General features: G+C 39.0%; 2 protein-coding genes across 2 annotated transcripts in view; one reads left to right on the top strand and one right to left on the bottom strand.

The window, feature by feature from the left end:
* Positions 1–10,118, top strand: LOC133642500 (MAPK regulated corepressor interacting protein 2-like). The gene is made up of 5 exons (XM_062036722.1): positions 1–388; positions 478–547; positions 806–945; positions 6,719–6,823; positions 9,779–10,118. Exons 1-5 carry the CDS (start codon positions 334–336, stop codon positions 9,847–9,849), a joined length of 441 nt encoding a protein of 146 aa, XP_061892706.1. The 5' UTR covers positions 1–333; the 3' UTR covers positions 9,850–10,118.
* trap1 (TNF receptor-associated protein 1) overlaps positions 9,252–22,816 on the bottom strand; it is a 23,574-nt gene continuing 10,009 nt past the window's right edge. The window contains exons 5-18 of the mRNA XM_062036721.1: positions 22,244–22,315; positions 21,997–22,157; positions 21,789–21,898; positions 20,913–20,986; positions 17,540–17,695; positions 17,334–17,454; positions 17,175–17,244; positions 16,729–16,876; positions 13,395–13,580; positions 13,187–13,325; positions 13,030–13,115; positions 12,819–12,964; positions 12,675–12,747; positions 9,252–10,377 (exon numbers count right to left, since the gene is read on the bottom strand). Coding sequence (XP_061892705.1) covers positions 10,276–10,377; positions 12,675–12,747; positions 12,819–12,964; positions 13,030–13,115; positions 13,187–13,325; positions 13,395–13,580; positions 16,729–16,876; positions 17,175–17,244; positions 17,334–17,454; positions 17,540–17,695; positions 20,913–20,986; positions 21,789–21,898; positions 21,997–22,157; positions 22,244–22,315 — 1,644 coding nt within the window. The 3' untranslated portion in view covers positions 9,252–10,275. The remainder of the gene's footprint in view (positions 10,378–12,674; positions 12,748–12,818; positions 12,965–13,029; positions 13,116–13,186; positions 13,326–13,394; positions 13,581–16,728; positions 16,877–17,174; positions 17,245–17,333; positions 17,455–17,539; positions 17,696–20,912; positions 20,987–21,788; positions 21,899–21,996; positions 22,158–22,243; positions 22,316–22,816) is intronic.

The following is a 22,816-nucleotide window of genomic DNA, read 5'->3' on the forward strand; positions in this document are numbered from 1 at the left end:
GGGGTGTGTTGAGCACGTGGACCAGTGATGCGCTTTGACCGTTCGATGCTCATATGAATGACAACTTACGTGAAACTGTCCTTACCGCTATCTCGCTCTCCCTCAAAGGACACATTTTAGCACAGAAATGACCTTTAAGCATTGAAATACGGATAGAAAGGCGAGTATTGTTGCTGTTTTTGCTACTGAACTTTTAGTTTGTTTATTAGTCGTTATTCGGTAATTTTTTGAGTTTAAGCTAGCCGGTTAGCCGAGTCTCAAAACATCGCGAGATTTCAAATCAGGACCACTTCCTGGAGGGCTGCCTCCTTGTTGTCAAGTGTCTGCCTGCGCATGATGTACACCATCACTAGAGGTCCTAGCAAACTGGTCACCCAGCGCCGCACAGGTAAGTAAATATATATATAAATATACACACACACACACACACACCGCTACTGTAATGTGCGTCAAGTGTGTGTGTGTCGTCTTTTAAAGGGCCCACACAGCTGCTCGACAACAAAAGCAACGACTTCAAGCACAAGCAAACGTCCTGGAGTTTGCCCGAGTAAGTGTTGCGTTCAGTGTAACTGGGAAAAAACACAAAGGTGTTGTTTTAAATGCAGCCGGGGGCTGTGAATGAGTGACTATCACTGGTGTTAAGTTCATGTCTATCTTTTTTACAACTGTGCGTGTGCGCGTTCACGCGTGACCTTGTGCAAAGGCACCACGTGCTCCCCCTCACACAGCTGTTGTCAACCTTGCTTTGACTTTTCTGACATTTTTAAGAAGACCAAAATGTGGCTGTTTTTATTGTTATCCAAAGGCTCCCTGCACCCAAGATTGTGTTTAACCGCCCCAACGGCAAGAGGTACCATCAGCCTCCCCCGAGTCTACCCGCAGAACCCCAGCAGGACGGGGGACTAACGGCCGCCCACGAGGACAACGTGCAGTTTGTCCATGAAGGTGAGGGAAACGCCGTCCGACTGGAAAGACCAGAAGTGTTGTCCTATCAGCGTACACAACACCCCCGTGACGCCGCACCCTCACAGCTGCTCTCACCCTGATAGCCAGGCATGCACCCCCCAGCCTAACTTTTAAGTTGCATTGGTAGACCCTCTGTTCGTTCCTCCGTGTTTCTGTCAGCCCCCCTCAAAAGCACTAACCTTGAGTAATAAAGTGTGCAAGGACACACACGCCTCCTCCTCGTGTCCTTCCCACGCTTGACTTGAATCAAAGTCACAGCATGGAGGTTAAAAATCAACCAGCCAACTACAATAGTGCATCAACTTCTACTTTTTTAATTATTAATATGACAAGATTTAAAAAATAGTCATAAATTAATTGTATCATAATTACTCAATTAATACTTTTGAGAAAACAAGTTATTTATATCTAAGTTAGAGATCGACTGATTTTTGGTTAGGCTGATTATCGACGCCAATATTTGACATTTTTACCTATATTGTATCAGCCTACTTATCGGTATGTATTTTTTTTTTTTTTTTTTACAACTACCGTATTTTTCGGACTATAAGTCGCAGTTTTTTTCATAGTTTGGCCGGGTGTGCGACTTATACTCAGGAGCGACTTATGTGTGAAATTATTAACACATTACCGTAAAATATCAAATAATATTATTTAGCTCATTCACGTAAGAGACTAGACGTATAAGATTTCATGGGATTTAGCGATTCGGAGTGACAGATTGTTTAGTAAACGTATAGCATGTTCTATATGTTATAGTTATTTGAATGACTCTTTCCATAATATGTTACATTAACATACCAGGCACATTCTCAGTTGGTTATTTATGCCTCATATAACGTACACTTAATCAGCCTATTCTTTATTTATTTCAAATTGCCTTTCAAATGTCTATTCTTGGTGTTGGGTTTTATCAAATAAATTTCCCCAAAAAATGCGACTTATACTCCAGTGTGACTTATAAATTATTTTTTCCTTCTTTATTATGCATTTTCGGCCGGTGCTACTTATACTCCGAAAAATACAGTACAACATTATTTGGTATTTTGAAAATGTGTTATTAGGGATGTCCAATATTATCGGACTGCCGATATTATCGGTCGATAAATGCTTTAAAATCTAATATCGGAAATTATCGGTATCGGTTTCAAAAAGTAAAACGTATGACTTTTTAAAACGCCGCTGTGTACATGGACGTAGGGAGAAGTACAGAGCGCCAATAAACCTTAAAGGCACTGCCTTTGCATGCCGGCCCAATACCATAATATCTACGGCTTTTCACACACACAAGTGAATGCGACGCATACTTGGTCAACAGCCATACAAGTCACACTGAGGGTGTATGAACAACTTTAACACTGTTACAAATATGCGCCACACCGTGAACCCACACCAAACAAGAATGACAAACACATTTCGGGAGAACATCCGCACTGTAACACAACATAAACACAACAGAACAAATATCCAGAACCCCTTGCAGCACTAACTCTTCCGGGACGCTACTATATACACCCCCCGCCACCCCCTACTCCCAAAACCCTTCCCCCCTCAACCTCCTCATGTCCCAAATTCCAAGCTGCTGTTTTGAGGCATGTTAAAAAAAAATATTGCACTTTGTGACTTCAATAATAAATATGGCAGTGCCATGTTGGCATTTTTTCCCATAACTTGAGTTGATTTATTTGGGAAAACCTTGTTAAATTGTTTAACGCATCCAGCGGGGCATCACAACAAAGTAAGGCATAATAATTTGTTAATTCCACAACTGTATATATTGGTATCGGTTGATATCGGTATCGGTAATTAAGAGTTGGACAATATCGGATATCGGCAAAAAAGCCATTATCAGACATCTCTATATGTTATAATAGATAAACATTGCTCAAGACAGTTTGACATACATGTGAAAAGTAGCTTCTTTTTTTTTCACAGCAGCTTTCGTGGCCACACCCACCCCACCCGCACATTCTCTTCCTCCTACAATATTGGTCACCTTTACACAGTATATCTCTTCGGCTTAGGTTTAAAAAAACTTTCATTTTTTGGTCAGGAAATCTAGTTTTTGTCCTTATTTGTTCCGTTTTTTGGGTGTTTTTTTGCTACTGCAACAAATGATCCTCCGTCCGCAACACTCGTAGTGTCTTAAAGTAGTTTTCATGTTATGTGATTCAATCAAATATAACGTGACGTACATGGTTGGACAAAAATATCCCTGCCAAAAATCCAAACTAAGTGTAAATATATTAACAAAATAGTAGACTTATTATATAAAAAAACAAGAAGAGGCAGCATTCTTATACTTTCTGTAACATTTAGGAAAAATATGTCAGCCAGCTTAAAAAATGTCCTCTCTCTATAAGAACCCAGAATTGATTTTATTGACAAGTTGGCGATATTACAGAGTTTCTCACGAGAAAATCTTACAAGGTATTAAATCCATAAACTGCTATACAATTGTATAAAACTGAGTAGATGGCGCGTTGTTGTGATGTAGAGAAATCCCAAATTTTACTTAATTTCCCAGATTTGTAAACACAAATGTTGATGCTCCTCTTAGACACACGTAATAGTGTATAGTGTTTGTGAAATCCCCTGATGTTTTTTGCTGCTAAATTAACTATTAACTAAATTAGCTAAATTAATTAATTATTCAAAAAAACTTCAAGCCTTGTCCAGTCCATCCATCTACTGACGAATAAGATTCATGTTTAAAGGTGCCATATGTAATAATGTGGCCAGAAATGGTACTGCAATCTTGGTCAAAATTCTGTAGTCCCCTCCCTCTCTCCCTGATTGAGGTTGTCAGATACGCAGCTGAATCCAGCTGGATGGACTGGACTACTCCAAGAAACTTCAAACTTCCACTGCCTCTTACAAGGTGCTGGGACCATAATAGCTGACTAAAGCGTTTTGTCAATAACAAATCTCTAACCAACACACTTTACACAGAAATTCAGCTATTTTCAGGAAGAAGTACGTCATGCCTGCGTACAATATCACAACAAATGGCAATCATATGGTTATTGTCAGTACTATCAGAAACCAAAGACTAAAACAAACTACAACCAACGCTAGCAATGGTTATACTAGTGGAAAATAAGAAGAGCACGCTTAGCAGCCTAATGTACGCCCAAAAACAAAGGAGACTTTTACCAAGGTATGTCTATAGGCTGCAGGAATGATTTTATCATGTTATTTGGCAGTCTCCATACATTTCACATTGCCAACACAGCTGTGCTAATGTTGGAACCCATTACCTCAGCGTGTCAGCATACTGAGAAGGAAATAGGCACTGACACTACCCAAATCCACATAGGTTTTATTTGTCGTAAAGATATTTTGTCCTGTCAGTTGGAATACACATCAACATAAGGCAAAATGTAAATTTCCATTTATTACAAGTAATAAGAAAACATAAACGCCTGACTTACATATCAAGGGGGAAATTAGCAAGTTTGGCGTCAGATGAAAAAATCTTCTCCGCCTTCAATCGTCTCCATCTTTCAAAGTCATCCCCGATCCTCGTTTTTTTCCTGGCTTTGTAATGAATAAGTTGAGAATCATAACAACGCTTTTTAGATTTACTAAGGTCTGACATGTTTAGTAACTTTACCAGTGGCAGTAGCTCGACGAAGATGGCGGTGTGTAACTGGCAACCTGGATGTGACACACTCAGAGACTTTCTAATTGGTCAAATGGTAGAGGGCGGGGCATCAAAATGAAAACAATGAAAAGATTTCGGGGCTGTAAATCTAATTTTGATATGAGCTTATCATTAAATTGGTTCTGTAACGGAGCACTTAACTCAAAACACTTGTATCTCAAATCAACTTCTCCTATTGAAATTAATTTAATTGGCAGCACAATTTTTACATGTAACATGCCTTTTAGAAAGAAAAACAACCTTTTAAATAACACTATCAAAACAATACAATGGAATGTACTACTAACTACAGTCGTTTTATAAAGTAATGTACAGAATTCACCTTGGAGAGTGGACTTCTACTGTATCTTCTTCCAGTTGTTTCTTAGTCAAACACATCAGCAGCTTTTCCACATTTTCATGGATAAATGTCTGCCGTTAAGATATTTAATGTATTTGGCTGGTGTTAAACTCATTCTGCTTCAGTATGTTGCAGACTAGCACACACAATATTGACAACTCTCAGTGACGGGTTGTTTGTCTCATCATTGCACACTTGTACACACAGCTACAGCTTATTACTTTTGGCACAAAGATCCCATTAAATCGTGTCAGAACAGACGTAATTAATTAATTATGTTTTCTTCCAACAACACTCATTGCATCAGCAGCATTGAGCTTTTTTCTTTCAAAATTGGCTTTTTAAGTAAACTGATTTATTTTGCTTCTTTGTTTTCAATCTTGTAAATCTATGGATTTTTTTGTGCACATAATTAACAGGTAATAAAATCCCTATTAATTTAAATGATAAAATGTTTTAAAGAGAAATATTTGAATGTATGAAATTAGATCGTAAAGTGGTCAATACATTAATAATTACATATAATTATTTGAGATTACTCAATAGTTAATGGTCAGCTGAATACTAGTTCCAAATATCAGTTATCAGCCTTCCTGACATATCAGTCGATCGGTAATCTATACACAGTAGTACCTCAATGTACGAGCTAAATTGGTTCTGTGACGGAGCACCTAACTTAAAACACTTGTATCTCAAATCAACTTCTCCCATTGAAATTAATTCAATTGGCAGCACCATTTTAACATGTAACATGCCTTTTAGAAAGAAAAACAACCCTCTAGGCGCTCTGTGCTGTGCTCAAATTGTGTCACAGTTAGCTAGCTACACACATTCATCGAATAAAATAAATCATTAAAAACACGACAATAATTCGCTTCTTCTTTTTGACACTGTACTTAACACTCACTTTCTTCCTTACAATGGTTGGAACATAAATGTATGGTGATATCCATCCATCCATTTTCTACCGCTTATTCCCTTCGGGGTCGCGGGGGGCGCTGGAGCCTATCTCAGCTACAATCGGGCGGAAGGCGGGGTACACCCTGGACAAGTCGCCACCTCATTGCAGGGCCAACACAGATAGACAGACAACATTCACACACTAGGGCCAATTTAGTGTTGCCAATCAACCTATCCCCGGGGGTATGTAGCTCTTAAAGTCATGTTAATGTATTAGCTACAAGTTAAAACTAGCAAGTAAGATTGGATGTTTTGTTTGGATCTTAGGGGGTCCACTCACCACGTTTATATGCACTAATTAGTCTGATTTCTGAAATGTTTCGTTTTTTGTATTTTCACACCTGTGTGTGAAGTCCAACTTTTGGTCATATGTACACTGGGGGGCGCTATTTCCTTTTACGGTTGACCTATGACGTCACACTAGCCATTTGTGGATCCTTACAACTTTAATTTAACTGATGTCCACTGTAATATTGGCATATATTGCAAATATTAGGTCTCCAATTGCTTTGCTAATGTTAAATAGCAGACAGCATCAAGAAATGATCTTGGATTGCGCTACAAACATGATGCTACTACCATGCAATGACAGACAGGCGGAAGTTTTTTTTTCGAAGGAATTTTCGGATGAAAACCTTGGGAAAAAAAACTTGTAAATGTTGTAAAGTTCATCCAAAAGGCTATTTGGATTGATGGAAGGAGATTTAAATCCGAAGGAAAAGACTGTTAGTGCCCTGACTGATACCCAGAGGAAAGTTGCTATTGTTCTGGTTTTCTGTTTGCAGCCTGGCAGGAAGTGGTGCAACAGGAGCAGGGGTCCAACCGGGGAACCGAGGAGACATGTGGAGTGGTCCACTATGAAGACAACACTCCAAACTTTAACCTGGACAGTAAGTTCATTAGAGATCATTATTTAAATCTCTAAATTATTTTTTCTATGTAGTTAAGATTTATATTTTAACCAGCTAAAATTACATTGGGATTTTTTTAAAGATGGTTATTTTTCAAAGATATTAACAATACAATATTAATAATAAAAATTAGGAATGTCCCCAACAACTCTGTATAGAGACATAAGTTAGCTTCAGTTAAATATTTTAGAAAGAGGAGTTACAACATTCTCCACATGATGTTCTAAAAGATGGTAGACAGTGCAGTCAGACAGGATGTAACGCTCGGTGATTTTATTGTGAAGGCCAGAAGTGTGCTCATCGTTTTTTGGAGCACTTGACGACAGTGCTGTGTAAACCAAAGTACTTACCCAGTTACAGCTGTCTTTTCTTCTTAGTGAACTTACATCATACCAGCGTCTGGCGTACATGACTCAGATACAAATATAAAATCATTTTCAGTCCAATGTTTAAAGTGTATGATCATAACAGAGACTGGTAGTGGTACCTCAACTTACCAGCACAATTTGTTCCACGACGAAGCTCTTAACTCAAAATACTCAACTCCAATTAGCCCTGCCCATTGAAATGATTTTAAATCCATTTGTTTTGTGCTTTCAAACCGCACAATTTAACATGTGTGCCTTTTAGATAAGAAATAATGTTTGATTATTAATACAGCTCCAAAATACATTTTACGTTTCCAGTAGCTTTACAAGGGTAGGCATGCAAGGTTTAGGAGGGGGGAAAAATACTAAAAAGGCACAATAAGCTTAAATATATGTACCATATTTTTCGGAGTATAAGTCGCACCGTAGTATAAGTCACACCTGCCGAAAATGCATAATAAAGAAGGCATAAAACATACATAAGTCGGATTTTTGGAGGAAATTTATTTGATAAAACCCAACACCAAGAATAGATATTTGAAAGGCAATTTAAAATAAAGAATAGTGAACAACAGGCTGAATAAGTGTACGTTATATGAGGCATAAATAACCAACTGAGAACGTGCCTGGTATGTTAACGTAACATATTATGGTAAGAGTCATTCAAATAACTATAACATATAGAACATGCTATACGTTTACCAAACAATCTGTCACTCCTAATCGCTAAATCCCATGAAATCTTATACGTCTAGTCTCTTACGTGAATGAGCTAAATAATATTATTTGATATTTTACGGTAATGTGTTAATAATTTCACACATAAGTCGCTCCTGAGTATAAGTCGCACCCACGGCCAAACTGTGAAAAAAAACTGCGACTTATAGTCCGAAAAATACGGTATGTGAAAAAATATTTGACAAAAATGCAATATAAAATATTGTACAACATTTACTTTGGAACAGGACAACGGCCACGTGTCCATAAGCCTGCTGCTTCCATCAGTGTTGCAAAGTTCACTTATTATAAGAGGTTTGTTTATTCAATACATGTTTTGCACAGAGCAGATTTAACATTACAAGCTTATTTTCATCTGTTGTCCCCAGGCAAGGACAAAGTGACAGCAGGTTAAAAATACATTTAGTGATTCAATTTCTTAGAATAACTGATTAAATCTAAAAACAGCTGTGATCAGACACTACAACTGGCGGCGGAAATGCTTGTAACTCAAATTATGTTTGTGATGTAAAGCATGTGCTTTACATCACAAACATAATAAATCATTATGGCAGGTCAGCGGCCCCAAAGCAGAGAAACATCTCGTATATTCGTAAGTTAAAGGTACACTCTACTTTTTTATTGGCACTTTACCTGCCCCTTGCCAAAACAAGAACAAACGTTTATGAGCAGTAACAGTATAAATAAATACTTTTAAATGAAGTTGTAAGTTAGCACCTGCCTAAAATATCTTAAAAGTAAATGTAAAAGCCAATGGCTTAATAAGAACCACTGAATAGGCGTAAACTACACAATAGAATTAGTCAAGTTGTTAGTTGCAGCCCTAATGGTTTATTAATGCTAGCGAGTCTCTCAGATTCTGTAGTTTAGCTCTGGACAGGCAGTTGTTGGAAGCTAACATTAGCATTGTGTGAGACTGCTGTGGCTTCACAAGATCAGCTTATCTGTGATCAGTTTAAAATGACTACTCTGCAGGACATCTCTCATAGGAAATGTACAGGCTGGGAAAATAATCAGTTGAAGAAAATCATTTTAAGATTTTTTAATTCATTCAAAAAATGTGATAGGGAAAAAAAACTAATTAGATTTAAGTTTTGCTTTACTGTATTTTATGATTCTTAAGGATCTTGTTCATGATCACATTGCTTTGGAAGTGTCTTCCTATTACTACTCAGGGAAAATAAGACTTGAGTTGTTAAAAGTATCAGCAAACCACTCATTTTACAGGATATAAAGTATATTTTGTATGGTTGCAGCTTTTCTCTGCTTTAAAATGAATCAGCTTTTATATGTAGCTTCAATAGTGCTATCTGCAGGGAAAGATGTGATAATGTAAGCATGCACAATATTGTATACTTATTACCATTTCTGAATGTGTAAAACTCAATTAAAAATTTGGTTATTAAATACACTTTTATTTGAATAAGATGACACAATTTAACATAGTTCCAGAACAATTATTGCAACTGTTGTGCTGTACAGAGATTTTATAGCTAATGGTCATTTCCAACTATTGTCCCAAGCAAGGCTTTTAAATAGAATATGCTTCTGACTGGAGTATTAAAACAAAATAGAATTTTGTTGTTGTTTATTCATTGGTAAGTCCTTTCAAAGTTGTTTGCCATGATATCAGGGGTATTCGTAGTAATTGAAGGTTCTAGCATTGGTGTACAATGGCCATGAATTTTTCTAATGGTAAAGGAGACTCATAATACATAAAAGACATTAGCACTGCCAGGATTGAGTTTATAAAAAAACATTTGCAGGCGTACTGAATGTGTCTTTACTGCATGTTCAAAATGTTTGGTGTACCTTGTCATCCTCTCAGACTTCGTGCCCATAGATCTGGATGAGTGGTGGGCCCAACGCTTCCTCGCCAACATAGACAAACTATCCTGACATTTGTAAGGGGTGTGGATCTTGGCAAGGCAGGTCAGCAGCCCCAAAGCAGGAAGTGTCGCTGGCAGAAGAGACAGCATGGCCAGGCACCCTGCTGTGGTTCAAACAGACTGATGGCACTGAGATGTTCAGCGGTGGCGCAGAAAGCACAGACTTAAACTGCAGCCATAACAAGCCTTCAGACTGGAAGACTGGACCACGTTGCTCAGCACACTTTTCAGATGCAGTAAAAGATTCTACAGAATTCTCAAGAGGCTTCTTACTTATTTTATACCAAAGTTCTTTGAGCACACATATTTACAAAAGCTTTTCAAACCTGCTTGCTGTCCACCTTCACACCACTAGGGAGCGCTAACAGATGTGATTGACGGCTGGAAATGTTCAGCATGAGCTCCTGCCATCTAAATATTTCAGTCAACAAGTCACTTAGTGCTTCTCCAGAGCTTTAGTCAGCAAGTCGTTGAGGCGGGAAATCATTGGTCGAGGATCGTCGTTTAGGCCAGCTGCGATCATGGCGTTGTCATAAATCTTGAACAAAAATAATAAAAAAATAAGTAATAATTTACAATGCAAAGTTTTAGGACCATATGATACATAATATGGTTACATTATACTTACTAGGCATAGTCTACAATATTGATATCAGTTTGATTGCTTGGGATGTTACATGAATTAAACATAGTGGTCAAGCAGCATCTATTCTTAATGGGTCATCAATTACCTTTCTCCAAGAAAAATACCCAATGCTTGCATTGTTTTCAGCTATGCGAACCGTTCAAATCGCAAAAAGGATAAACATTTCTTTAGAGTTCCTCAAAGTATTCAAGAAGGGTGGGACAGTGCAATATTTTACAAAAGAAAAGTGGCACACAACTCCAGTCAAAGGGAGCAGGCAGCATAGTAACCACTTTGTTAAAGGTTTGTTTGATACATTTTTAATGTACTTTACTTGTTTAGTATTTACCGTCAAAGTATTGTCTTGATATGGTTTGTATTTTATGTTTTAACTACCAGAAAGTCAGTGTCAATGATACTTTGTTAGGAAAATTACTTTTAAGTCTGCCCTCTAGTTTATTTTGTAAACAAATGTGTCAGATTAAGTATGCTAGGACAGAAATCAAATATGGTAATTAGTGAGTGAAATGACTATGCTGTCATGTGATAGTCATCCACAACAAAACGCGTCCTCCCCAGATGCAAATATGCGGTTTAATCAGCATCTTGATAGGCTACACCTGTGAGGTGGGATGGATTATCTTGGCAAAGAAGAAGTGCTCACTAACAGATTTAGAAATCTGAGAGGAATAGGTCTTATGTATATAGTAAAAGTTTTAGATCTTTGAGTTCAACTCTTGAAAAACGAGAGCAGAAACAAAAGTGCTCCGTTTATATTTTTGTTCAGTATAATATCATTAATACTTGGATAATAATCAAGTAACTAAATGTAAATGGAGTATTGTTGGCACTTTTTGAATGGTAACTTATTGCATTTTATGGGCGGAATAATGGAGCTGCTATAAGCAGACTTTTATTTACGTATATTTTAATAGTTAGAATGCTTTTTTTTTTTTTTTTTAATCTATCCGTCATGTCTTTCATAATGATTGTGAATGTTAGGCAAAATTCCCAAAAAAGTGCAGTTCCCCTTTAACGTAATTAATTATTGTGATCACCAGGTGTTCCACTTCCCTTTAATTAAAACAGTTAATAAATAGGTTATTGTTTTTCATGCTGCCATTATTCTATGAGTAATTTCACTTGATCAGGCCTTTCCTAATAAACGTGCTGATATTGTATGGGATTAATGTCGGTATTGGTTAGAGATGTCCGATAATATCGGCCGATAAATGCTTTAAAATGTAATATCGGAAATTATCGGTATTGTTTTTTTTATTATCGGTATCGGGTTTTTGTTTTTTATTAAATCAACATAAAAAACACAAGATACACTTACAATTAGTGCACCAACCCAAAAAACCTCCCTCCCTCATTTACACTCATTCACACAAAAGGGTTATTTCTTTCTGTTATTAATATTCTGGTTCCTACATTATATATCAATATATATCAATACAGTCTGCAAGGGATACAGTCCGTAAGCACACATGATTGTGCGTGCTGCTGGTCCACTAATAGTACTAACCTTTAACAGTTAATTTTACTCATTATCATTAATTACTAGTTTCTATAGTGTTATACTTACTTTTTTATTCAAGAAAATGTTTTTAATTTATTTATCTTTTTTTATTATTTTTTAAAAAAGGACCTTATATCACCAGACCTGGTTGTCCAAATTAGGCATAATAATGTGTTTAATTCCACGACTGTATATATCGGTATCGGTAATTAAGAGTTGGACAATATCGGAATATCGGCAAAAAAGCCATTGTCGGACACTCATGGAAGTCAAACAATTGGAACAACCCAATTTGATATTATGGGGCTATCTTAATTGAAATTTCATGTCCAATCCTGATTTGGAATTCTAGATCGTTGGGCTGGTTTCTTATTTGACTTTTGGATTATGTGTTCCTTGAAAATTGATTGAATTCTGAGTTTGACTACGAAAACCATATTTTTCTTGATATCTCAAGATAAAATTCACTCATATGTAAGTCCTGAATTTACAGTTCTCATTGACAACTTTTTAAGTCCAATGTTGACTTCCTGCCCTCCAGAAAGAGTCCAGGTTCTGACAGTATACCATGTTTAATAAACGCAGCTGGCCAGTAGCTTTAGCATCTCTATTGTTTCAAATATGAATGAAAAGAAAACTTTAAATTAGCAAAAGTATGATGAATAAATCATAAAATATAAGTCCTGACCTGATCCAGTAGCAGTGCTGCCAATTCAGAGTTGGAGTCCTTCAGGGTGTGGAGCTTCTTGATCAGATCGTGTCTACAACAAACAAACATCATGAAGGCTTGCTTACACTAACACGGACGAGGGGTGTATCACATTGCTCTCACCCTGAGTTGATCTCCAGAGTGGGCTGCAGGAGCTGAGCTCTCTCCTCGGCGCTGCGGGCCATCTGCTGTGTGCGCAGGAAGTGTCGCGCCGCGCCCATTTCCAGCACGGTGATCATGGCAGGGTGTGTGTCCAGGCGGGGAGTGAGCTAAGCAAAATGGCGGCCGTTTTAATTGAGAGCCTCCACTTCCTCTTCGCTTTATTCTGCTTTACCTTAATGTTGGAGACGCGGGGGCCCAGGGAGTTCTTCATCCAGGCCATCAGGTCGTCGGCTTGCTCCTGCGTCAGACGCTCCGACGCTGCCCAAAAATAAAAGTTGGGGTCAAATAAGGCGGGCATGAGTAAAGAGAACAAAAAGAGTGCAGATCACCTGGTTTGCTGTCCTCAAACTTCTCCTCCTTGTAGTGGTCCACCACGATGTCCGTTTCCACGGAGATGAGCTTCTTCTTGTCAAACTCCCTGAGGTGCAGCAAGGTCAGTTCGTCAAACTGCTCATAGCAGAAGAGCACCTGACGGAAAGACAAAAACACATGAAGAAATGTGACATTTCTAGCTGGAAGCGCTCGCAGCCTCTGAACCTCCATGTCCTTCTGCTTCATGGCCTCAAAGTAGGGGGACTTTTCAGCCAGATGGCGGTTGGGTGCACACAGGTAGTAGATGTTGCGTGTTCCCGCCGTCATGCGGGAGGAGTACTCCATCATGTTGGTGTGCTGGCCCGCCGGCAGTGCAGACGACTCGAAGCGGAGCAGCTTGGCAATGTCCTCCTGCAACAGAAAAAGCACAGAGGTTAGGAGAGATGTTTTATGTCAAAATTATTTATTAAAAAGTCACTGTAGTGGCAAACAGCTGTCTCGTCAGGGGATGCGCGAGCTCGAAACTGCGACGGCCTGGCAACCAGCCAAACCCCACTTAATAAAATGGTATTTTATTGTAGAGCACATCCACACCCCTATTCACCTCGGCGAGCCCAGGTAAGGTATATAATTTGGCCTAGGGCTGGGGGATATACTTGATATATCACGGGTTTGTCTTTGTGCGATAAAGAAAATGACTATATCGTGATATTCGAGTATACGTTCTCACGCAGTTGCTTTTAGCTGCAGGCTTTTTTCACTCTTTCTTGTCTCTCCTTCTCACAGACAGCAAGCAGCACCTTCTTACATACGTCACATATGTATACACCCTCTCGGAGCAGAGAGGTAGCAGCATGGGTAAAGTTAGCTGTGGTGCGAGAGGTAATACGAGAGAAAGAAGGTGCGAATCTGGTAACAAATGAAGGAAGAATTGATTCCCAAGAAAAACAGCACAGTCTGGCGGCGGTTTGGCTTCAAGTGGGAATATGTCGAACAGACAACCGTAATTTGTCAAGTATGCGGCAAAAGCGATGCTACAAAAAGCAGCATTACTGCTAATATGTAGCCTCATTTGAAAAGTCACCCGCTAGAGAATGAAGAGTGCTTACTCCACATGTCAACATCTCCGTTCAGTGCCACACCAACAAAATGCAGAGGCAACCAAAAATAGTGAACAACAGAAGGAGATAACGTCCGCAGGAACCTACCACATAGCGATTTGATTTCCTATTATGCAGCTCATTTTTATTTGACACTTATTAAAATATCTTGTGTGACATCATGCACAAAAGGGCACTTTATTTGTTTTAAACTATTGTAGTGGCGTTCTGTACAAAAGGTGCACTTTAATTTAGTGTTTTTTTGATATGTCATCTTAGTGACATCATGCACAAAAGTGCACTCATAGCTTGTTTTAAAATGTCTCTGACAATCTTGCACTTCCTGTTTTGAAATGACATGAATGTTTGTGCCACTGCTTAATAACTGTTTAATAAATACACTTTTGGTAAATTGACTTAGTTGTGATTTCCCTCTCTGCATGAAAGTTTAAAATGAGCATATATTAATGCAGTATGAAGAAGAATGTTTTAATGTAGACACATAGAATCATCATACTGCTGTGATTATATGTATCAAATGTTCATTCAAAATATCAAAATATATATTGTGTATCGCGATATGGCCTAAAAATATCGAGATATTAAAAAAAGGCCATATCGCCCAGCCCTAATTCGGCCAGTCAGAGCCAATCTATTTACGTTAACGCTGTCGGTGCGCTCCCATCTCATCTGTCGTTGCGCGAACGAAAGAGGCCACCGCAGCGCAGAGCGGAAAAAAGTTGACTTCCTTACAGAGAAAGTTGTGCCAAAAGTGTACCAAAACCAAAAGCTGAACGGACAGCCGGAGAGATCGTGCTTTGTTTCTCTTTGTGGGTGCGAGACATCGGTTGCGCAGGTGAGATGTGGGGGGAGTTGTGTGCATGTAGCGTGCTTAGTCTGGAAGCTAAATACTCAGTGTTTTGTGTAACTTGGCTGGTAAGGAAGGCTTGGTGTATATTCTTTGGTTGGTCTGATAAATGTTGTAGCAGTTTGCTTCATCAGGAGGGTGAAGTCACCCAATTTAAAGTGTTGGATATAACTGTTGGCTGCTAGTGAGGGCATAGGATAAACGGGGCATTGTTCTACTGGTAGACAGCATTTAAGATTGAGTGTTTCACTGCTAAATTAATAATACATTTACTCTGGATATGGGTTTTAAATGTGTATCTAAATCAGGGGAAATAGGTGGTTGATTGGTTATGTATTTACGTATTGGGTTATCTGCTGCATTAATCCATTGTGTTTCTGGGGATAAATGTATTTGATATATATCTTGGTGCATTAACATTGAGACAATTTATTTAAAATCTTTAACTTAAAAGGGAAAAAAATTGTCTATTTTCTTGCACTTGTTTAATGGTTAAGGGTTTGATAGCCTAATTAATAGAGATGTCCGATAATGGCTTTTTTGCCGATTGCCGATATTCCGATATTGTCCAACTCTTAATTACCGATTCCGATATCAACCGATACCGATATATACAGTCGTGGAATTAACACATTATTATGCCTAATTTTGTTGTGATGCTCCGCTTGATGCATTAAACAATGTAACAAGGTTTTCCAAAATAAATCAACTCAAGTTATGGAAAAAATGCCAACATGGCACTGCCATATTTATTATTGAAGTCACAAAGTGCATTATTTTTTTTTAACATGCCTCAAAACAGCAGCTTGGAATTTGGGACATGCTCTCCCTGAGAGAGCATGAGGAGGTTGAGGTGGGTGGGTTTTGGGGGGATGTATATTGTAGCGTCCCGGAAGAGTTAGTTCTGGATATTTGTTCTGTTGTGTTTATGTTGTGTTACGGTGCGGATGTTCTCCCGAAATGTGTTTGTCATTCTTGTTTGGTGTGGGTTCACATTGTGGCGCATATTTGTAACAGTGTTAAAGTTGTTTATACGGACACCCGCAGTGTGACCTGTATGGCTGTTGACCAAGTATGCCTTGCATTCACTTGTGTGTGTGAAAAGCCGTAGATATTATGTGACTGGGCCGGCATGCAAAGGCAGTGCCTTTAAGGTTTATTGGCGCTCTGTACTTCTCCCTACGTCCGTGTACACAGCGGCGTTTTAAAAAGTCATACATTTTACTTTTTGAAATCGATACCGATAATTTCCGAAGTTACATTTTAAAGCATTTATCGGCCGATAATATCGGACATCCCTACTAATTAATAATTGTAAATTATTATGGGATTGATAATTGGTTGATTTTTTTACTTTCAAGGTTTTTCACCTAAAATGACTGCTAAAAAGATTGCTAAACAAGACTGGAAAAAGAAAAAATAAGCTGTTTCTTCCTTTGGAGAAACTGTTGCAAACTAAAGGAAAAATAAAAGGAAAGAAATAACAACGGTCTGGTCTTTTGAGTGAAATCCAGAGTCCACATTCAGCATTGGTACACCCCTTTCAAGTGTGGGATAAGCACAGCATAGAAGCAAAACACTTGACAGTCACCTTGACGTCCTGCTCCTGGGTGGTGACGATGCCCTCCCGCATGAAGAGGCCGTAGTCCTCAAAGAACGTGTTGTATTTCTCAGGCTCTTTCTTGCTCTGGTCCAGCAGGAAGCGGATCACCCTCTGCTGCAGGACGTCGCGAAGCTTCCTGGAGGAGGGAAGACAAACACACACATATTTGCCGCCATGCAGGCGTGAACTAGTGATTAAAAGGAGGGACATTAGCAAAGACGCTACATTGCGTTGCAGACGCCTTTGATCGCTGTCAAATTTGCGGAACACAAATAGAATGTTTTATCAACATGCATTATCACAATATAACAATAGTATTCAAAGCTCTTTTGTCAGCCCAATTTAAATAATTCATAACGTATATATATATTGTGCAACCCTACTTTAATATAAACAGAATTTCCCTCAGTTAGCTCTTCTTCCATGCAATGTACCTGATGAGGGCGCTCTCCTGTAGCAGCTCTCTGCTCAAGTTGAGAGGGATGTCCTCACTGTCCACCACCCCTGCACACAAGCAGATCAAAGAGGTTTGAGCATGATAAGACAAGATGTGCTCATAAGTACAGAGGGATGGTGTTCAAGAGAACATTTACCCCTGAGAAAGCGCAACCACTTGGGCAGGATGTCGGTGGCTTTGGTCTGAATGAGAATCTTCCTGCTGTAGAGAGCCACGCTGGAGCCCATCTCCCTGCTCACATCAAACATGGACGGCTTCTGTTTAAAAAATAAAATAAAATTTTAAATTTAAATAATGCTCACATGACGTTGCTGCATAGAAATGAAAACCAAAATTTCTTACCGTTTCAGGGACGTAGAAAATGCTCCGGATGTTGAGCGGAGCGTCGGTGCGGTAGTGCAGCATGTAGCGCGGCTTGTCGTACGCCTGCGCGATGTAGCGGTAGAACTCTTCGTGCTGCCAGTCACTGATCTCTTTGGGCTCCATCATCCACAAGGCCTTGTGGCAAAGAGGACAGGATTCGGATTGTTGGGGAGTTAGCAGAAAATACAAGAACAACATAACCGATTTCTATGACGCTATGAGTGCTTTCTTTAGTCAGTTTTCTATGAATTAGAGCTGGACGATTATGGCACAAATAATAATCACAATTATTTCGATTTTCTTTGACACTTTTTTTGGGGGTCATAAACACAGTTTAATAATCTTTGTGTTAAATGCAAAAATCCTCACATTTATTGGTGCAATACATCTACGGTCAATTTTGACCAGTATTTATAGTCAAATCAGTCATTTTGTTAATGTATCAAAAAGTGCTGTAAGTACATTATGCTTGTATCTGATCGTGGTGCGGTGTCAGAGCCATTTGATAAAATCAAAAAAGCTCAAATGGGTTTAGGTCAGGGCTCTGGATGGGCAAGTCAAGAATGGTCACAGAGTTGTGCTGAAGCCACTCCTTTGTTATTTTAGCTGTGCATTGTCTTGTCTTGTTGGAAGGTGAACCTCCGGCTTAGTCAGAAGTCCTGAGCACTTTGGAAGAGGTTTTCTTCCAGGATATCTGTGTACTTGGCCGCATCTATCTTTCTTTCAATTGCAACCAGTCGTCCTGTCCCTCCAGCAGAAAAACATCCCGATTCCATCATTCTTCCAGCACCATGTTTGACTGTTGGTATTGTGTTGAGCAGGTGATGAGCAGTGCCTGGTTTTCTCCGCACATACCGCTTGGAATCAACGCAAAAAAGTTTCTCATAATCTGGGAATCGTTCATGTGTTTATTGTCAAACTCTATGCGGTATTTCCTATGTCCTGCACTGAGGAGAGGCTTCTGTCGGGCCACTCTGCCATAAGGCCCCAAGGAAGGCTGCAGTGATAGTTGATTTTGTGAAACTCAGAATTGTGCCTTTCCTTATCAAGTCCAAACAGTTTAATTAAACACAGCTGGACTCCAATGAAGGAGTAGAACCATCTCAAATAGGATCAGAAGAAATGGACAGCAAGTGAGTTAAATATGAGTGTCACAGCAAAGGGTCTGAGTACTTATGACCGTGTGATACTTCAGTTTTTCTTTAATAAATTTGCAAAAATTTCTACCTCTGTTTTTTTCTGTCAAGATGGGGTGCTGAGTTTGCATTAATTAGAAATAAAATAACTTTTTTGAATATAGCAAATGGCTGCAATGAAACAGAGAAAAACATTTAGAAGGGTCTGAATATTTTTCGTACCCACTGTATTTACGCACTATTGACTAGTGATGACGCACGCAAGTGTCTGGAGTCTCGGCGGTAGGACGCGGCCGCTTTGCAACACTTTGGCTTCGGCAGCGGGCTGGCAGCTCTTCCAACCACGGCACTCCAGCCAGACCCACCCAGCCCTTAGATCCAAAGTTACGGCTCTGACTTGCCGACTTCTCTTACTCGCCTTTTTGTAACATGCCAGGTATACAGCAGTGGTGATTGCTAAAGACTGCAAGGGAAGTTCAGCTTCCCCTAAAATATCAAAAAGTGGTCAAATGTGTTCTTTTGTGTTTGCATTTGACTAAATGTGTTACGATGCGTTCAACTTTTGCTTAGAAATAGCTACTTTAGCGACAGCTGGCGCGATTTTTACTTCATCGTTGTGTTAGCGTCAAAGTGCTGCAGCCAAACTAGACAATTATTGGATAAATGCTTGACTTTGTCCCGCCTACGGAGCGAATGACTAAGAGTGATTGAAAGTGGGGCGCCGGGCCTCCACGTGATTGGATGACCTGTCTGGCCTGAATCACAGGGACAGCAAACTGAGCGAATCAGCCATCTTGAAATATAAAACACTACCAAAGCATTTTTCAACTTTCATTCCGTTGTTCCTGTTGATATGGAGAAATTTATAATTTTCTAAGTGAAATTTTCCTCGTAAAATCTAGCATGTTTACATATTTGATCTGTTATTGGAGACTGTACTCATGTTTGAAGTGTCGCTGAAATATGGCTTCCCCTACTTAAAAGACCAGCAGCTGCTACTTGTATACAGCCTGTGTTACATTGTACAATAATAACAATTGTAAAAAAATAAACTATATAAGAAAAATATGTTAATACTAATTACTTATAACACAGACTTGTTTTAAATGTATGTAAATTATTTTTATTATTCCAAAAATATATATATATTTGCATCATCAACAATTGTGCAAATTACTGTATATGATTACATCACTTTGACCATGCCCCTAGTTATGCCCCCAACGCCACATGTACAGTACATTGGCAAGCTGGGGGAATCCCTGACTTGTGTAAGGTACTTTTTTGAAACCTTTATTTTATTAGTGCAGTCAGGCCGGATGTTGCACACAGTTGTGATTGTGAAGAGGGCAAGTGTGCTGTTGTTCTGAGTGTGACGAGTGTAGAGACTTTAGGCTGTGTAACAAAAAGAAGAACCAGCCTCTCAAGTTGCGACTGCTGTACTGTTTGTACGTTGATCTTACATCAATGATATCGTACACAACAACACAAGCAGATTAAGATGTGTTGTGGGTGTATGGATTGTTCTTGCTAGCTTTAGCTTCATAGTTTAGTCGCTGTTTTAAGTGACCATCCCTACATTGTTTAGTTCAGGACATGGAGGTTAAATGTTTTGGGGATGAATTAGCGTTCCTGACACATTTCACCTGCAATGAGGTGGCGACTTGTCCAGGGTGTACCCCGCCTTCCGCCCAATTGTAGCTGAGATAGGCTCCAGCGCCCCCCGTGACCCCGAAGGGAATAAGCGGTAGAAAATGGATGGATGGATGGATGGACACATTTCACCGAAAAAAAATTCCTTCTAACAATGACAGCATTTCACTCACATTTATGTTAATTTACGTGATATTCTGTGTTAAACAGCAGACTTTGTTTTATTGGCCAATTGTGTGATTCCGTCGTCGGTTATGTTAAGTGGAAATCATACGCCTTACTTTTTTTTGTTGAGTTTAGTGATTATTGATTAGGCATACTAGCATTGTGTCAAATAAATAGTAATAACCATGGTTATGGTGTTAGTTTAGGGTGAGATCCCAAACTCCTTGTAGACATTGTCCTTTTTTCACTCATTGGCTCCTCATCCACTTAACCGTTACAAGCTCAGGAATTTGCCTGCCAGTTGTGATGCCCAAAATCGAGATTAAAATTGTATTAATTGTTCAGCCCTACTAAGAATGGCAGTCAAGCGATCACAATAATCCACACAACTAACTCACCTGAAGAGTGTTCAGCCTCCGTCCGTTGAGGAAAATGGGAAAGCTGACGAAGTTGCTGTACTTTGTCACAACATCTGCAGAAAAGACATATTGCCTTATTGTCAAACGGCAAGGAGGAGTATCCTGATTCAATATTAATATCGTTCGGATATTAGCAAAAATCGGATGATATCGGCTTGCAACTAAAATCTCCAATACAAATAGTCTAGCAGCGTGTTTACTTGTGTAAAGCTTAACAGCCAGTTAAAGACTTCAAAGAACAGCTTATTGTCGTATGGTGAGTAGACAAACTCCGATTCAATATTGATATTGTTTCGATACCAACAAAAAAAGTATCGGAGGCTATTAGCTTGCCTTTAAAAGTCTCCTATTTACAGTAAGCTCCGATACAAGCAGTCCTGCAGAGTGTTTACACGAACATAATAAGTGTTCGTAATTGAAAAATGTTGCAGTCTACATCATTTGTCAATATAAACAAACATCATCAAATAATTCAAGTTGCATATTACATACAGATACAAAGTCTCCAAAGTGTGCAGTTACAAACGTGTCTGCATCATTCAACTTCCTGCGTCATGAGCTTAATTTAATGAATTATTGTGACCACTAAGTGTTGCCAACAAACTAAGCACCACTCCACTTCAAGAAGCATAAGTCTGTCATTAGGTCAATGTGTTTCATACCTACCATTCTTCTGAGTCATGTCGCTTGATCAAGCCTTTTCTAACATTACATACTACAAAATATGTACTCAAGTGTGTACTAAGATTTGTGCTGATATTGTAATGTACTAATAGCGGCATCAGTCAATACTGAAGGCTCCAATATCGGTATTGTACCGGAAGGAAGTGTACTGTGCAAAGTGCAGTTCTTTACCTTTAACTCTGTCCTCAGAGGAAAACTCCTTGCAGTCATCTTTGAGGTACAACACAATCTTTGTGCCCTGCTGAACGCCATTAGCCTCTGCTATTTCAAAGAGTCCAGAGCTTGAAGAGAGAAATAGAAAGTGAACTTATTGTAGTTTTAACGGTTTCTACGAGCTGTACAGTATTGTGTACTAGTATAAGTAAAAGCATGTTCTCACCCATCAGAGGACCACTTGTATCCAGGTGCTTCGGGCTCAGCTGATTTAGAATAGACGTCCACGCGGTCAGCCACCATGAAGGCAGAGTAGAAGCCGACGCCAAACTGCCCGATGATGGTGCTATTGGCCTCTGCTTGGTTTTGCAGAGCATCCAAAAATGCCTGCAAAAAACATAGAAGATGACACAAAGATTGTTAGCTCTTAGAAATGAAGGATATAAAAAGAAGGAATAAATGGAAAGCGCTACCTTTGACCCAGAACGTGCTATAGTTCCCAGGTTGGTAACCAGCTCCTCTTGGTTCATACCCACTCCTGTGTCCTGTTAAGAAAAAACCCATTCAAAAATTAAGAACGTCAGCATGGCATATAGTAACATGTACGTCCACTAGGTGGCATAATTGCTCATACAACTGCTTTTTGTAGCGCAGGTGCCACAATCTGGGACTTTTAGCAGTCACTCTTCAAAGTACTGTACATTCATAATAAATACAGAATATTAAGGACATTAAAAAGAAAAAAAATTGGAGCAATTAAAGTTTGTAAGACAAAAAGATGTGCACTTTTGTACATTACATTACATTACAAAATCTACTAAACACTACTTCTACAACTAAGGACGTTCTGATCAGGGTTTGAGGCTGCCGATTCCGATACCGATCATCTATAAGTGACATAGTCTGGTACGAAAGGTAGGAATCTTTGGGCACCTCACAATTTGATTATGATTCGATTTAGGGGCTACGATTAAATTATAAACCGATTATTTATACAGTTGTGATCAAAATAATAGAAGTCCCACATCACTAGCAAGATAAATCAC

This window comes from Entelurus aequoreus, linkage group LG25, assembly GCF_033978785.1.
Source record: "Entelurus aequoreus isolate RoL-2023_Sb linkage group LG25, RoL_Eaeq_v1.1, whole genome shotgun sequence".
In the NCBI taxonomy this organism is placed as follows: Eukaryota; Metazoa; Chordata; class Actinopteri; order Syngnathiformes; family Syngnathidae; genus Entelurus; species Entelurus aequoreus.

Bases quoted from the DNA above. Each gene is read 5' to 3' on its own strand.
- LOC133642500 (XM_062036722.1), top strand. From the start codon at position 334: ATGATGTACACCATCACTAGAGGTCCTAGCAAACTGGTCACCCAGCGC. The intron at 389-477 runs GTAAGTAAATAT...CGTCTTTTAAAG, and splicing joins GGTCACCCAGCGCCGCACAG to GGCCCACACAGCTGCTCGAC. The intron at 6,824-9,778 runs GTAAGTTCATTA...TCATCCTCTCAG, and splicing joins TCCAAACTTTAACCTGGACA to ACTTCGTGCCCATAGATCTG.